Raw genomic sequence first — 16334 nt, forward strand, 5'->3', positions numbered from 1 at the left:
CGGTGTCCATGTACTTTTCCCTTAGATATTCTGGTAGATCCCCAAGACATGCATGTTAAGTTGACTGTCCCAGTGTGAGTGAGTGTGTCCTTAACAGACTGTCATCCTGTCTTAGGATGCTTCCTACATTTCGCCTGAAGTTATCACTATGTCCCCTAGCTCCCCATGAGCCATCACAGAATTAAATGAATGAGTGAATTAATTCATTTTAAAATATACCCATCACAATAGAGACTGTGGATATAATACAAGAAATCATCCCCATTACCAGTTTAAATGGCAAAACACCAAAACATATACGCGTAATATGATTAAAGGCAGATGATAGTGTAGAGGAGGAAAACAAAACCTCCATTGTGATTGGTTGTTAAGGTTTTTAGGCATCCACAGTGTTGCCAAATGTGCAATAATTATACTATTTGTATGATAATTTTATTTACTGTACAATTTATAAGTAATAATATTAAAAAAAAGTAATATATGATAATGTTTAGACTGGGAATGGTCGACACACAGTAACACAAAGGCAGCTTGTAATGTCCACTGGAGCAGCTTTACATCCCTCCATCCAAATAATTAATAAAGAATATTCTGCACATTTTCTTAGCCAATCACTATAGTGTTCAAATTTAAAAACACTTTGATTTTGACAATGCCATTGTAAATCTCATTGAGTGCCTTATCTTGCTGTCGTGACTGACCGAGACCACCAACGCTCTATCCTACCATCTTTGCACTAATGCAGTACATCCCATGGATACTCGACTGAAGTAATGAAGATCGCATTTGAGCAATAGATGATCAGTAGAGACAAGTGCCTTAAATCAACCGGGAAATGGACGTGGATACATTCTGGTGTATTTCTACCATAATGGAAGACATAAAGGGGAGAAGGGAACTTGCAACAGCCTGTGTATTGATGTGCTTGTTTTCCTTTATTTGAATGCTTCCGGTGAATGTTTGAATAAAGGCGTTAGAATGTGTGAAGATCACAGGGTGATGTGCTAAATCCACACCAACAAAAAATGAACTCCATGACGTCAAGCAAGTTGTATCACAGCAGGAATGCACCTTCAGCTTCAACAGCAGACACGGACAGCGACTTGAAGGTTGAATTTGCAGATTAAAGTTTAAATTAAATACAGTCGGGAGGGGGGGGGTTCAGCACCCTGACACCCCAATCAGGAATAACTGCATTACAAAATGTGTGGCTGAATGCTGCATTTACGAGTAAGGGGTGTGTGTTTGTTTCTTTTATCTACCCATAATAAGAGTTTATGTGGCATTTTAGAAAACAAAGATGGAGGAATGGAATTAGTTCCTTAACACCGGCTGCTGGTGAGTGGCTCTGACAAGGACCATTAGTATCTTCAGGGATGTTTCTTCTGCCTGCCACTCAGGTCTTCACCGGTGCCACAGGCTCCCAGCTGCTTCCTGCACACGCCACCAGCTCCACCTCACATAGTGTCAGAGACCGCCCTTATGCCACCTTATTCTCTCAGCTCTCTGTGAGCCAACCCAAGTCCAGGGTCCAATCCGAGACTAGCGGGCGGCAACACATCTCAGCCGATGGGCTTCAACAACTGGGCGGCGCTCCTGATTGAAGTGCTCTTCTAATTGTTGTGCCCGCACCCCCCTTACCTGCTGCTCATGGGCTGCTTTCTAGTTGGCCTCTCCAGATACTCCCACCCTCTGAGACGGTCCCCACCACTGCCTGTCCCCCTGAGGCCAGAGCTCGTGACACTCTAGTTTTCTGTGGATAATGATTAAAGTGCATGTACAGTACCGGCCCTGAATAATGCAATTCCAACAAAAAGACACACACACACACATACAGGTGAACTGCGTCATTTACACACTTACTATACACAAGTGCATTGGACTGAGTACACCGCTTGGTGCTGCTTATCATTCTGTCGAAGTGTGTTGTGGAGTCAGGGAGTCATACAGGGATGTGGTGTTTGCATGAGCATAAAAGAAACACTAATTAAACATCTCACCCTCCTAAGAAGAATGCTGAGCAGCATGAAATGGTTCCTGCGTTGCATTACTTCCCTTATTTAAACATCACCTTTGTGGACCTTATGACTGTGTTACACATGGGTTAGATGCCATTTCTGACATCTGTTTTTTTTCCCTATCTTCCTCACAGGTATTTACTCCTGCCCTTGCTATTATTTCCCCAATCGGGCAGGAGCAGCCGGCCGAGCTTCCTTTGTAGTTGGAGTGGACCTTAAAGCAGGAGCCATGACAGCTGACCACTGGATCAAGAGGGGAACAGCATTGCTGATGAGTCTGGACACATGAGATGCTTGCCATCAAGACGTACAACAAACTTTCTTAACTGTACACTCACACAACCAGCCAAGTGGAGAAGTCCCACTCTTGGTCAAATGGTCTGTAAGTTGGGTAAACCCCACATGTCCACAGCACATTAAATGCAGTCCTGGTATGCCAAACCACGTAAAGCGGATCACCCAAGAGCCCCTCGTGAATTCAAAGTCTAAACAGCGGCTTGTAAGCATTTCTGGCTCCTAACTGACATGATTCAGCTGAGTAAAATCACTACACCAGGTTAAAGGTCAGTGAACACCTCTGTGGCCATCAACGCTGGTGACATTTCATTCAAATTTCTGCTTTCTAAGGCACTTAGAGCCCCCTACCTTGTAAATATGCACTGTAAGCCATGCAAAGTGGCCAGCCTGCCAGGCAGGTGCCAAGTACATCACTCACATAACACGGTGGTGACCAGAGGAGCAAAAGGGCACCCCCAAAACAGGCCCATCCTGGTCGGCCTCACTTCTTTATACTTTCTATTCATCAATGTGGTGATCTGATGGACGTCTAGTGCTTTTTATACCACGCTCTTTCATTTATTGTTTGAACTAAAAATGCTTCTTACTATATCTTATCTTTTATATATATATATATATAAAAATACATTCTGGCATTTTGTTTGTATTTTTTTTGTTCTTTATTTCGCCTTTTACAATTTCTTGTATTAGGAATTTGTTAGGTTTTCGCATACCCCTTGGGATCAGAGCGCAGGGTCAGCCATTGTACAGCACCTCTGGAGCAATTGAAGGTTAAGGGTCTTGCTAAAGGGCCCAGCAGAGTAGGATCTCTTTTGGCAGTGACGGGGATTCGAACTGGCAACCTTCTGGATACCAGCGGTGATCCTTAGCCTCACTGGCAGCCGGGTGTACCATCAGCTCTCCTGTTTCTTTGTTGTTGTTACCCTCATGAAGGTATTTAGGAATGGGAATATCATACCAGTGAATGGCTGCAATACTCACAATGACGTTCATCCCGTGATTTGACCTCTTTAATACTGGATGAGTGTTCCAGTGACTCAGCAAAGCAGACAAAGGCAGGAGAGAGTTTATAGGGCCGGTGGCATGTCACATAGGAGTTACAAAAGACCACCTTGGTCAACAGTGTGGGACTCTTAACGCCAGGAGTTGTAGGTTTGCACCTCACGGTGAACACCACAGTGTGGCATACTGGATAAGGGACTGGACTGTAAGCACAAGGGTGTCTGGTTCAGTTTCCATTTCCAGCACACTGTGTGACCCTCAGTAAGTCATTTAAACTGTAAACGATGAGTGTTGGTCGTGACGGTCATTATAGAAAGGTTCTTCATAAAATAAAAGCTGTTTGTTTGCCAATAGTGCTGTAGACCCCTCAGACATTTACCAGGTGGGCAAGTGTGTACAGTTTGGACTTTAAACCCCCACTTCTGACATTGTGTGACTCACCGGCCGGCGCTCCAACTGGAAAAATAAAAGGAATGTAACCACTTGTGTCTCGAATGTTGTGAGTTGTCAGATTAGCAAATAATCATAATAATAATAATAATAATACATAGAGACATATATTCAGCTCCATGGAGCTTCCTACATTGCACTGTCCTACAACAGGGGTGGGCAGTGTCAGTCCTGGAGGGCCGCAGTGGCTGCAGGTTTCCATTCCAACCCAACTGCTTAATTAGAAACCAATCCTTGCCAATCTCAGACCTTATTTAATGTTATGGCTTGTTAGTCTGCAGTGTAAGGCTCTTACATTGTAGATTTTTTTCCTCTCCAAGGATATCATCCAAATGATTTAAAGCCTAAAACAGATCATTTTCAGTCTGTCACATTTTCTATTAAGTGTTTTATTAAATCACACAGATGTAATTGTAAAAGTGCTAACTGGAGAACTGCTGGCTGCTTTGTCTTTTACATTTTATTCCTACTAAGGAGCCATTAAAACAATGCAGCAGTTTAAGATTGAAATAAGCAAGCGAGGGTGGAGAACCTTAACAAGCAAGACCACTAAAATGAAGCATCAACACGTCATTTAAGCTATGAGCGCTTCATCAGCGTAACCGACTTCTCATTAAGAAACTGGACTGGAACAAAAACCTGCAGCCACCGCGGCTCTCCAGGACTGACACTGTCCACTCCTGATCTACAAGACTGAATGGCAGTGAATTTCATTTGGTTTTTTTTGAGGTTGATCTACAGAAAAATTCACCTTAACGTCAAAGTGAAAATAAATCTCTGCAAAGTGATCTAAAGTAATTACAAATATAAAACAGAATGTAATTGATGGTATAAGCATTCCCCCCCTTCAAGTCCGTATTTCGGTGAACCTTTAGCGGCCTTGACAGCCTTGAGTCCATGTGCGCAGGTCTCTATCATCTATGCACATTTGGATGATGACAGTTGCCCTCATTCTTCTTTGTTCAAGCTCTAAAAGGTTGAAGAGTGATTGTGAGCAAAGAGCTTTTAAAACATTCAGCCACAAATTCTCAATTGGATTGAAACCTGGGCTCTGACACGGCCACTCCAGGGCATTAACATTGTTGTTTTGGAGCCATTACTTGTGTAGCTTTGGCTTCATGCTTGCTGAGCTTGTTGTCTTGCTGAAAACAAAGGTTTCTAACCAGGATTTCCCCATAATTTCCTGCGTTCATTTGGCCCTTATAAGCCATCCAGGGCCCACTGTGGAGAAGCATCCCCACAGCCTGATGCTGACACCACCATGCTTCACGGTGAGATTAGTGTGGTTTTGATGCTGCACAATGTTCAAATGTGATGCTTAGTCTGTTCACCTTAATAAACGGACAAGTGTCCGTGTATCAGTGTGTCGTCCAGTTCCTATGTCTCAGTCATTTCAACAGATGGCACTCCACAAGCGTTTGTAGTAATGCATTTTATTAATACACAACAATGTTTGTGATGCTTCATCTGTTTGAATGAAAATGCAGTTCATTTTATTACTACTTGCTCTACTGGATACATTCTAACCCTAACCCTAACCCTAACCCTAATGCTACTTTGATTACTTAGATTTCAACTCATCTTAGGTTGCACAGTTAGTTGTTAATAAAGCTACAGAGCAAACACAACACATACGCTTTAGGTACACCTGCTCAAATGCTTGTTAACACAAATTTCTAATCAGCCAATCACATGCCAGCTTTTAGGCATGTAGACATTGTCAAGATGACTTGCTGAAGTTTCAACTAAGTATTAGAATGGGGGCGAAAGGTGATTTAAGTGACTTTGAACGTGGTATGGTTGTTGGTACCAGGACGGCTGGTCTGGTTATTTCAGAAACTGCGGATCTATCAATCCATCCATTTTCTAACCCGCTGAATCCGAACACAGGGTCACGGGGGTCTGCTGGAGCCAATCCCAGCCAACACAGGGCACAAGGCAGGAACCAATCCTGGGCAGGGTGCCAACCCACCGCGGGACACACACAAACACCCAGACACCAACACACCCACACACCAAGCACACACTAGGGCCAATTTAGAATCGCCAATCCACCTAACCTGCATGTCTTTGGACTGTGGGAGGAAACTGGAGCACCCGGATGAAACCCACGCAGACACGGGGAGAACATGCAAACTCCACGCAGGGAGGACCCTGGAAGCGAACCCCGGGGCTCCTAACTGCGAGGCAGCAGCGCTACCACTGCTGATCTAATGGTCCAAAAATAAAAGGGAAATATCGAGTGAACGGCATTTCTGTGGGTGAACATTCCTTGTTGATACCCAAGGTCAGATTAGAATAGCCAGACTGGTTTGAGCTGATATAAAGGCAACAGTAACTCAAATACCCACTCATGACAACTGAAGTACGCAGAAGGGCATCTCTGAACATACTGAACCTTGAAGCAGATGGGCTACAGCAGCAGGAGACCACACCAGGTGCTACTCCTGCCAGGTAAGAGCGAGCAACTGAGGCTGCAATTTGCACAGACTCACCGAAATTGGACAACAGAAGTTAGGGAAAATGTTGCCTGGTCAGATGCTGCAACATTTGGATGGTAGCGTCAGAATTTGGCGTCAATGGTATGAAAGCTTGGATCCATTCTGCCTTGTATCAAAGGTTAAAGCTGCTGCTGGTGGTGTATAGTTTTCTGCACACACTTTGGGCCCCTTAGTACCATGGTGACCCTGGTATGCATTAAGTGGGTTGGAAAACAGACAATTCAGGTGTCTGCCGGTCTTAAAACGGACACTGAGTGGGATGAGGGATTGAGATGTTTACAGCAGCACACCAGTCCAAGTTACTGTACATTCGAGTGTCAGGCTTTTCCGCACACCCATGGTTTCTTTTATAGGGTCCATGAAGCCTGAGCCTGTCCCAAATGGCTTGTCTTGAAAGTCAGATCCAGATGTGAATAGCTCGCCAGTCCATTGAAGGGCACAGTGACGGACTTACATTTATTCACACGGGGCAACCTTTGAGTCTCAACTTTACATGGCACACGGCCTTTAGTGGGTTTCTGTCTCTTTTTTGAATTTTCTTTTCCCCCCTCAGAATGTATTTCTACACTTGACACTTACTGTATCTGCCATCTTGTAAAGTACTTTGAGCTCCGTCATTTGTATGAACATTTGCTGTAGAAATGCCTGCTGTAGTACTTTTGGTTTGCACCCTTTTCCATTTGCTATTACGTTTTTCAGGGATCTCTGTATACAATTCGTAGGGCTGTTGCCGCTATGGGATGGCAGGAGGTCATAACCTGTGACGTCATTGGATCAACAGTACAAAGGTCAGCACTGCCAAGGAACATGAAAGTGTGTAAAAAGGATTGGTGAATGCAACAAAGCAGACGTACACCACTAAACTGAAGTCCTACTCACTAAATCTTTGTGGTTTACGTGTCTCAGTGGCGTAGCTTGAGTTTGTGCCGCTCGGTGCTTCAATTTGCCGAACTCCAACATATCTGAATATGTTAAACTATTTATATAGAAAATTAAAATGACGTATAGAGAAAAATTAAGATACATTTTGCATAGATTTATTCATATATAAAGAAACAGCAATATTTTTTTAAATACATTTATAAGCATCAACTAGACAAGAATATAGTACAGACGCACTGATAAGCTGTGTTCTAATTATTAGTTTAATATAATTATGGAGCGAAAACCAGAACCAAAGTAGGGTACAAGTGATAGGTGGGGATGTTTTCTGCGCAGAGCAAGAACGCATTCAGATTAATAACGAAATTATAAATTGTAAATTAGTTGTTTATCTTCCTAGAAATTATTATCGGTGTAACGTTTATGTTTATTTTTGTCATTGCCTCATACATTTCAACTGCTGTGTCTGATGCAGAAGGACAGTCTGAACATTATTTTTCAAGCATTTGTGATTAAAAAATCAGAGAATTTGACTTTTTTCATACATGAGTGATATTTTTCCGAGCCCTGCTGCTTGCACACAAATTGTACTAAGCCTTGTGGCCAATAGTGCCGCCCTGTGCGCCCCCCTAGCTACGCCACTGACGTGTCTTCACTTTCTGGCTCTCCTTGTCATTCTGTGTTTCGACCATTCATCACCATTCTTGTTTATGGTGCCACCATAGACGTGTGGCATGTTGGCTCACAGTAGACTGTACATGGGCCACCATTACTTCAACTACCACCTTTATTAACTTTTGCTTATGTGGACTTCCCAGACATTACAGGAGCAGTTGACTTGTTGGCATCGATGCCACTGTCCCAGATGGTGCATCTGATCCTGACTTTCACGCCGGTCACATTACCAGCCTACTCCTCTCACTTGGTTCAAACAGACCCCATTCTAACACACCCACAGTTCAATGTGTGAAGCACTTAAAAATATAAAAGATGACATACTAGAGGAGATTTGCAGTAATTGAAGGAAGAATAAAGATAACAGTAAACACAGAGTCTGAGCAAAGGTGAAGTCCTAAAAGTTGCAGAACAGGAGGGTTTACTGAGTGCAGACCACCGTGATAACACACCAAACATAGTGGGAAAAAGGAGCGATCGTCAGGCGGCATGGACGGCTTCAGGTACTGAACTGCTGAGCAACCTTGTCCAGCCTCGTTGCTCTAATTTGATGGTCAAGTTATGGAACATCTGGACTGTCGTCAGTCCAGAGGAGGTGAAGTGCACTATTACCTGCAGCTTCTGGTCACATGAGGAAGGAACTGCTGCCTTACTGTCACTGTCCCTTCTTTAATGTAACATACCTCAAGGAAATGGAAACATGCCATCATCTCATTCTTTGCATTAAGGGTAAGGACACAGAGGGCATGGTCACCTTTAATAATCCAGTCCAGGTGTCCTTCAGCCACCATCAAGACCACTGTAAGGAAATGCAATCTTGACATCACATCTTGGAAAACCTCTGGATCAGTGAGCCTTACGGGGCAAAAATAAAAAAAAATGAGGTGGGAAAGACGTATACATTTTACACAAAATGTTACAAACAAGATTGTTAACTGTGAGCGATGCCAGCTGCTATGCTACCCAATTGTAACTGTGTGCATTACTCAGTGGGGCAGGCCAAAGCCACCCATTTCATTTACTGAATTAAAAAAAAATAAGTCAAAAACAGCAACAGTGCAAAACTATAAAGTTTATAACATTTCAGTACTTCAGAATTCTAAAAGGTAGCTTAAAAGAAGCCCAAAAAAAAAAAAAAAAAGGAAAAATAATGAAAAGGAAAAGGCAGCCCAAACTCTGAAAATCAAAAAACTGAAAACAGGACTGAAATCTAACACAAGAAAGTTCAAAATGAAGAAGTTCTAAGAGATCAACAGGCTAACTGAGGAAGGACAACATGGAGCTGAAGAACTTTAGTTAGAGAGTGGGCTGATGCTACGGCACTCACGCTGTGGCTTCAGGCGCCTCGAACTGAACGTCTGAGATTGGGCCTTTTTTAATTATATCCTCTGCATTTGATCATTTTCCCCGCTCCTGTGTTTCTTCTCTGTGTATGTTTTTTCCATTTTTTTTTTTTTTAATTTTGGCCCGGTCTTGTCCCCTCTCGGTTAGTGTTGTGAATCAAAACCTCCAAATTAATAAAGGCCAAGCTTACCCTCCTTGTAGGTCAGGTTTGGACCCATTGAAAAGGCCACACCCTAGGCAGCTTAGCCCCAAGTCAAATGGCAGGCTTCCATCCTGCACAGGCCCAAAGCTGAAGCGAAGTCTTTTTTTAAGTCCAAAAAGAGAGCAATAAACTGAAGCCAAAACAGATTTGGCAAGCAAATCCTAGAAAATTCAAGCTAGAAAACAGTGTGTTTAAAGGAAGCAGAGATCAAAACGAGGATATCCACACAAAAAAGAAAAAAAATAATCAACAGTCACTGGAAATGCTAAATCAGACAAAGCCGACCCTTCACCGGAAATACAAGCTGGGCCAGAACTCGGCTGCACGGTTGGCTCTACATAAAGAAGGCAGGGCAGATCACAAAGAAAAGAATTACATATATTAGCAATATAATATTAAATTACCAAAAAAATTAATAAACACACAAAAAATGTAATATTACATAAAACAACAATGGCAAAACAAAGACAGAATTTGTATCATGAAAGATAACCACAGTGAGAGACACCATCATCAGAGCCTGAAACGCTAAACAAACACTGCAGGAAAGCCAAGCAACGCCTGACTAGCTTAATAAACCTTTAATGCTTGGAGACCAGCAAGAATATTTGAGAAATAACCACGAAAAAAGGTGAAAAACCAAGAAGGACACCACACCGTTACTAATGCTTAAACGCGAGAGTCAAAACTTAGAGCATGAGGTGAAAGTCAGAAGAAAAGCACAAAAAGGTTGTATTTTGAATCTGCAAATTCCGATGGGAAGTTAATTTTTCGATGGCCTTCTAAACCCATCGTGTCAGTGACAATAGGAAGACCAAGAGGTAGCAAAAGACCCCAGTTGAGAGCAAGCTGATGCCACAGCACACGAGCAATGGCCGCAAACACTAACCACTAATTGAGCAGCTCTCTTTTTTAAATTATTTGCTTCATATTTTTTATGTTTTCAGTCATTTTACCCCAGTTTCTTCCCCTCAGTCTCTTAGTGTTGTAATTCCTGCCATAACAAAGAGCCCCAAGGTGGTAGTGAACGCAAAAATAGAAAATGGCAGCAAAAACAGATGAATAGATTTAAAATGAAGCCACCAATCACAAAACTGATGTTCAATTCAGATTATAGAGTAACCCCAAAATAACCCAGAAAATGAAATAAGTTGCACGCTACAGCAGGCCCTCCAATGGAAAGTTAGTTTTGTCACAAGTGGAATATTTTAAATAGTAGAATCCAAAAACTTGGACAAAGAATGATGGCTGGTGGTCACTCTTACGTAGTCACTCTTACTGCACATCACGTCATGCCTGTGGCAGACGGGACGACGACAACACACAATAAAAGAACTAAAGCACAAGATGGCAGCATGAAAATGTCAAAAACAAAAAGAAAAATTATTTTCATAACAACAAAATAAAATTGAATTCGGAAACAGCTGATGCCACCAATTCTTTGAATGCTGTGGCCTGCACTGAAGTCGGCCCCAATCCATGCCATCAGTTATTCGAGGTTTGTTTCCTTGGAGTCTGTCATGTGTTAAATGGCCTTGATTTTTCCTCTTGTCTTTTTTTTGCCCCTCTGAAGTACACCATATGAACTGAAGGACGACTGACTGAACTGAACGCACAACATTTTGATCCCTTTGCTTTACATGCCCTTCTCCATCAACCAGCAGTGAGGCGAGTGCTGGGATGTCTGCGATGCCCGGGCAGGCTCTCCGCTTTGGAGTACAGAAGGCCTGCCGTGTGACACACACACACACACACAGAGCTGAGCTGCCATCTTATCAAAGAGACACTTGAGTTCCCATAAACAATACCCGTGTGTGAAATTCCCACAGTGCTGCGGCTGGTCGGATCAGCGCCATTCACTGGGCAGCTCAATGAGAAGAAAATGATCTTTCATTTCCATGTCCTCTTGCAGTTATTTATTTATTTGTACATCCGCTGCTCGGTCTCGTAGGGAGCCTGCTATTTCTTACACTTTGCTGGTCAGTTCAGGAGGTCTTTGTTTCTTTCTTCTCATTTTGGTTTCTTTCACTCCTAATGTGTGCCAGCGAATGCTTAAGTAACGTTTAGTGTTTGGCATAATGGCGGTCGACATATAACTGAAAAACAAAAATACATTTTTTGGAAATAAAATGATGAGCTTGAGGGGAACGGTATGTGTTGGGTATCCCAGTGGTTGGTACTGCTGTCTTACAGCTCCAATGACCACGATCCACTGCCCATGTAGAGTTGGCACATTCGGCCCAAAGCACCGTTTTCTGGGTACCACCTGATTTTGGGTTGTTTAGTACTGCTAGATGAGGCAGTTGGATTTGACTCGCACGCACAAGCACCCCATGGCAGAGAAGAAAGAGCAGGCGCTTTTGAAGAGCTTCTGGATACTTTCACTCCAGAGCTACAAGAGTTCACATACAAGTGGGTGACGAACGTGTTGATCGGGTGTACAGCATGAAATTGTTCTTGTGGAATGAATTGGGGTTTTCTTACCTACAAACGTGAAACAGGTCCTGCTACAAAACATACAAATCCGTAGTTGTAAAAGGAAGTGAATGCGATCTTCAGTTGGCGTGCCAGTGTTTTAAAGGCAACATTTATGTGCATAGCGTTGTATATGAATTGTGCATAACCAGTGAACCCACAACCTGCTTGTGTAATGATTTTCTTATATACTGCTCAAAAGAATTAAAGGAACACTTTTTAATCAGAGTATAGCATAAAGTCAATGAAACTTATGGGATATTAATCTGGTCAGTTAAGTAGCAGAGGGGGTTGTTAATCAGTTTCAGCTGCTGTGGTGTTAATGAAATTAACAACAGATGCACTAGAGGGGCAACAATGAGATGACCCCCAAAACAGGAATGGTTTAACAGGTGGAGGCCACTGACATTTTTCCCTCCTCATCTTTTCTGACTGTTTCTTCACTAGTTTTGCATTTGGCTACAGTCAGTGTCACTACTGGTAGCATGAGGCGATACCTGGACCCTACAGAGGTTGCACAGGTAGTCCAACTTCTCCAGGATGGCACATCAATACGTGTCATTGCCAGAAGGTTTGCTGTGTTTCCCTGCACAGTCTCAAGGGCATGGAGGAGATTCTAGGAGACAAGCAGTTACTCTAGGAGAGCTGGAGAGGGCCATAGAAGGTCCATAACCCATCAGCAGGACCAGTATCTGCTCCTTTGGGCAAGGAGGAACAGGATGAGCACTGCCAGAGCCCTACAAAATGACCTCCAGCAGGCCACTGGTGTGAATGTCTCTGACCAAACAACCAGAAAGACTTCATGAGGATGACCCAAGGGCCCCATGTCCTCTAATGGGCCCTGAGCTCACTGCCCAGCAGCATGCAGCTCGATTGGCATTCGCCATAGAATACCAGAATTGGCAGATGCACCACTGGTGCCCTGTGCTTTTACAGATGAGAGCAGGTTCACCCTGAGCACGTGACAGAAGTGAAAGGGTCTGGAGAAGCCATGGAGAACATTATGCTGCCTGTAACATCATTCAGCATGAGCAGTTTGGTGGTGGGTTAATGATTGTCTGGGGAGGCATATCCATGGAGGGTCACACAGACCGCTACAGGCTTGACAAAGGCACCTTGGCTGCCATTAGGTATCAGGATGAAATCCTTGGACCCATTGTCAGACCCTATGCTGGTACAGTGGCTCCTGGTGCACGACAATTCCTGGCCTCATGTGGTGAGAGTATGCAGGCAGTTCCTGGAGGATGAAGGAATTGATACCATTGGCCACCACACTTTCCTGACCTAAATCCAATCGAACACCTCTGGGACATTATGTTTTGGTCCATCCAATGCCACCAGGTTGCACCTCAGACTGTCCAGGAGCTCAGTGATGCCCTGGTCCAGATCTGGGAGGAGATCCCCCACAACACCATCTGTCATCTTATTAGAAGCATGCACCGATGTTGTCAGGCATGTATACAAGAACACAGGGGCCATACAAAGTGCTGCGTACAATTTTGAGTTGCTGCAATTAAATTTTGGCAAAATGGACTAGCCTGCCACATAATTTTTTCACTCTGATTTTTGGGGCGTCTTTGAATTCAGGGCTCTGTAGGTTGATCATTTTCATTTCCATCAAACGATGTGGCATCCTTTCGTTCCTAACACATTACCCAGTCTATATCAGTATAGATATCCAGGAGGATTTCTTTTTCACATTGAGATCTGATGTGTTTTCAAAGTGTTCCTTTAATTTTTTTGAGCAGTTTAATTTCATTTTTTATGTACTTTTTGTAAATGCATGTTTTGAACGTCAAGGGTTTCAAAAATATTTTTTTCCAGATTTAAAATCAGTTTTTGTTAGTAGGATATTTCTTGTGTTTTGTTTTGGTATTTTTTTTGCTGTCCAAGTTTGTGGATCTCGTGGCAACTCTTCGTGTCAAATGAATCTCTTGTTTTTTTTCTGACAAACTGTTCTTAGTTCTGTTCTTTTGATTTTTTAATTGTTTCTGACAAGACAAGATTGGTTTCATTTATTTGATTTGCCTTGTTATGACTGTCATTGCGTTTTCATGCACACACATAACTTCTTAAAAATCTGTGTTTACAACCGCAAGTAATCCTCTGGTGTTCTCCTTTGTCAAAACACTCCAACGCCATTAAACTGAGCGAAAAAAAAAGAAATGTCATCCTTGACCAACCTTGAATCCAAAAATAAGCATGACACCTGTCGTAATGTTCATGTGTTTTATGATTATGTGTCAAACTGACACTTTATTTATAGGTTTCTGGTACCGGATTGTCCACAGCACAAACTGTTCTGCTTGGCTGTGCCATTAAGCCCCTCAAAGGACCAGCTAGGTTTGCTTCTTGCCTCATCTCCAGTGCTGCTGAAATAATAACAACACAGCTAATTTTACTTCAGTAAGTATTGTGTTAGGTTACTCATTACTATAGGATTTGTAGTTCATGTATGATAATCTGAGGCGGCACAGTGGGTAGCTCTTCTGCCTCACAGTTAGGAGGTTCGCTTTCCAGGTCCTCCCTGCGTGAAGTTTGCATGTTCTCCCCGTGTCAGCGTGGGTTTCCTCCCACAGTCCAAAGACATGCAGGTTAGGTGCATTGCCAATCGTAAATTGCCCCTGGTGTGTGTGTGTGTGTGTGCCCTGTGGTGGGCTGGCGCCCTGCCTGGGGTTTGTTTCCTGCCTTGTGCCCTGTGTTGGCTGGGATTGGCTCCAGCAGACCCCTGTGACCCTGTGTTCGGATTCAGCGGGTTGGATAATGGATGGATGGATAATAATCCTTTACAATCTATTACAAGTATAGCTATAACAGAATGAATTGCTAAACACAAGGAAAACGACCAAGCGTAACTCAAGAGTTAACTAAATCTAAACGTGACTTAAAGCTAAAAGCATTAATTGAATGGAGGAGGTATTAAGAGTCAGATGATGTGATGCATTAGGTGATGTTATTAGAAAAACAAGTTCAAAAGCAGATGATAAATTGTTAAATTAATTGCTCACTCTATGGACATTTGTGACATAACTCTGTGCAAATAAAGACACGTTCTGCATGCTCATCTGGGCTCTGTGATGCCTTGTTTCCCACAACATTACTGGACTACATGGCATGTGTTACCTTTAACGTGTTACCCAACCGCTCCAGAGATTGTGCTGCCGATCTTATCACTGTACGCTCAGTTCATCAACATACATGTAGTGATTTCTGAAATATTTCCACGAGGAGGAAAACGAAGAGTTTGACTGCCCAAGCATTTGATTCTTAAAATGTTAAAAAGCTTCTACTTGTGGCTATTGAAGGCGTGTGCAAAGCAAAAACGTGCAGGCTGACAGAATGCAATGGACTTGCACGGACTGCAAAATACTTAACAGTAACTTGGCCATTTAATCGGATTATTCGTAGAGAAATCTACCTCTGTTAACATTTTACCAAAAGGACAATAACCTGTGTGATGAAAATGATTCACAATTACTATTATAAAGGTTTGGGGTTTGGCCCCTTATATTGTTGAGCACAGAAAATGGTCAAGATGACTATTTAAGATAGCAGACATTCGACAACCAAGGTGGAGATTCTGTCGGCTTTTATATATTGATCATAATGGCTACAGGAAATGGTAGTAGACGGAAGTGACGTCATCCTGGCGAGACTGGAAGTGACGTCACCCACGGAAGCTGGAAGCAACGTCATCCGGGCGGGATCGGAAATGATGTCATGAAAGATAGCCGGAGGTGAGGAAGTGTCTGATGCGGGTATGTGATAATCATTTCTCTTCTTTAGTTCTGTAGGATTAGAAAGAGAGGCACTAGCACCGTAATATAACCCCCCATCTTGTAACCATTCACTCACCTCAGGACCTGTTGATTGCCTCCTAAACACACGTGTGGGACACCTGAGTTCTCAAATCTAAATAAGGGTTTACATGGCATTTTAGAAATCAGGTTTCTGTGAATGCCCAGATTATTGAAGGACGTGTACTGTAGATAAGCCTTATGTTTCATTTCCCGGCTCTTCCTCTGTGGCATCAGCAGTGATTACTTGACACCGATTCCAGGCTCCCTGAACTCTGCATTGGGTTAACCAGGTTTGACGATGTTTGCATGTTTATATAAATGCGGTGATATGAAATAGGATGATATGACAGGGAAAGGCCATGATGGCATGAGTAAGAGAGAACGAAGCTGCATTTCGATCGGTTCACACTGGAGAGGAGAACACCCGCTACTGAATCCATTTGAGTGGTGAACTTTTAACAAGCATTTTGACAGATAAAGAGGTTTGCCTGCGTGCACACTTACTCACTGATACATGTGCTACATGTTTAAAAATATATGCTTCAGTCTAAAAAGCACATACAAATACATTTTATCTACCAAAGCTGGCAGAATCGTTAATTATAATATGAAATGGATTTTTGGCCATACTGCCCACTCCTACGTCCAGATCAAGATATGTTCAGCCTAATTGCTGCCTGCAACAGTT

The 16334-nt window shown here is 42.8% G+C and overlaps 1 protein-coding gene across 1 annotated transcript in view; it reads left to right on the top strand.

Annotated features, from left to right (window-relative positions):
* The window catches only part of dnah2 (dynein, axonemal, heavy chain 2), a 521611-nt gene extending 518668 nt beyond the window's left edge, over nucleotides 1-2943 (top strand). Inside the window, exon 88 of the mRNA XM_039749646.1 lies at nucleotides 2153-2943. Within this exon, the coding sequence (XP_039605580.1) occupies nucleotides 2153-2307 (155 nt within the window). The 3' untranslated portion in view covers nucleotides 2308-2943. The remainder of the gene's footprint in view (nucleotides 1-2152) is intronic.
* The last annotated feature ends 13391 nt before the right edge of the window (nucleotides 2944-16334 follow it).

Source organism: Polypterus senegalus, chromosome 3 (genome assembly GCF_016835505.1).
Source record: "Polypterus senegalus isolate Bchr_013 chromosome 3, ASM1683550v1, whole genome shotgun sequence".
NCBI classification, from domain to species: domain Eukaryota; kingdom Metazoa; phylum Chordata; class Cladistia; order Polypteriformes; family Polypteridae; genus Polypterus; species Polypterus senegalus.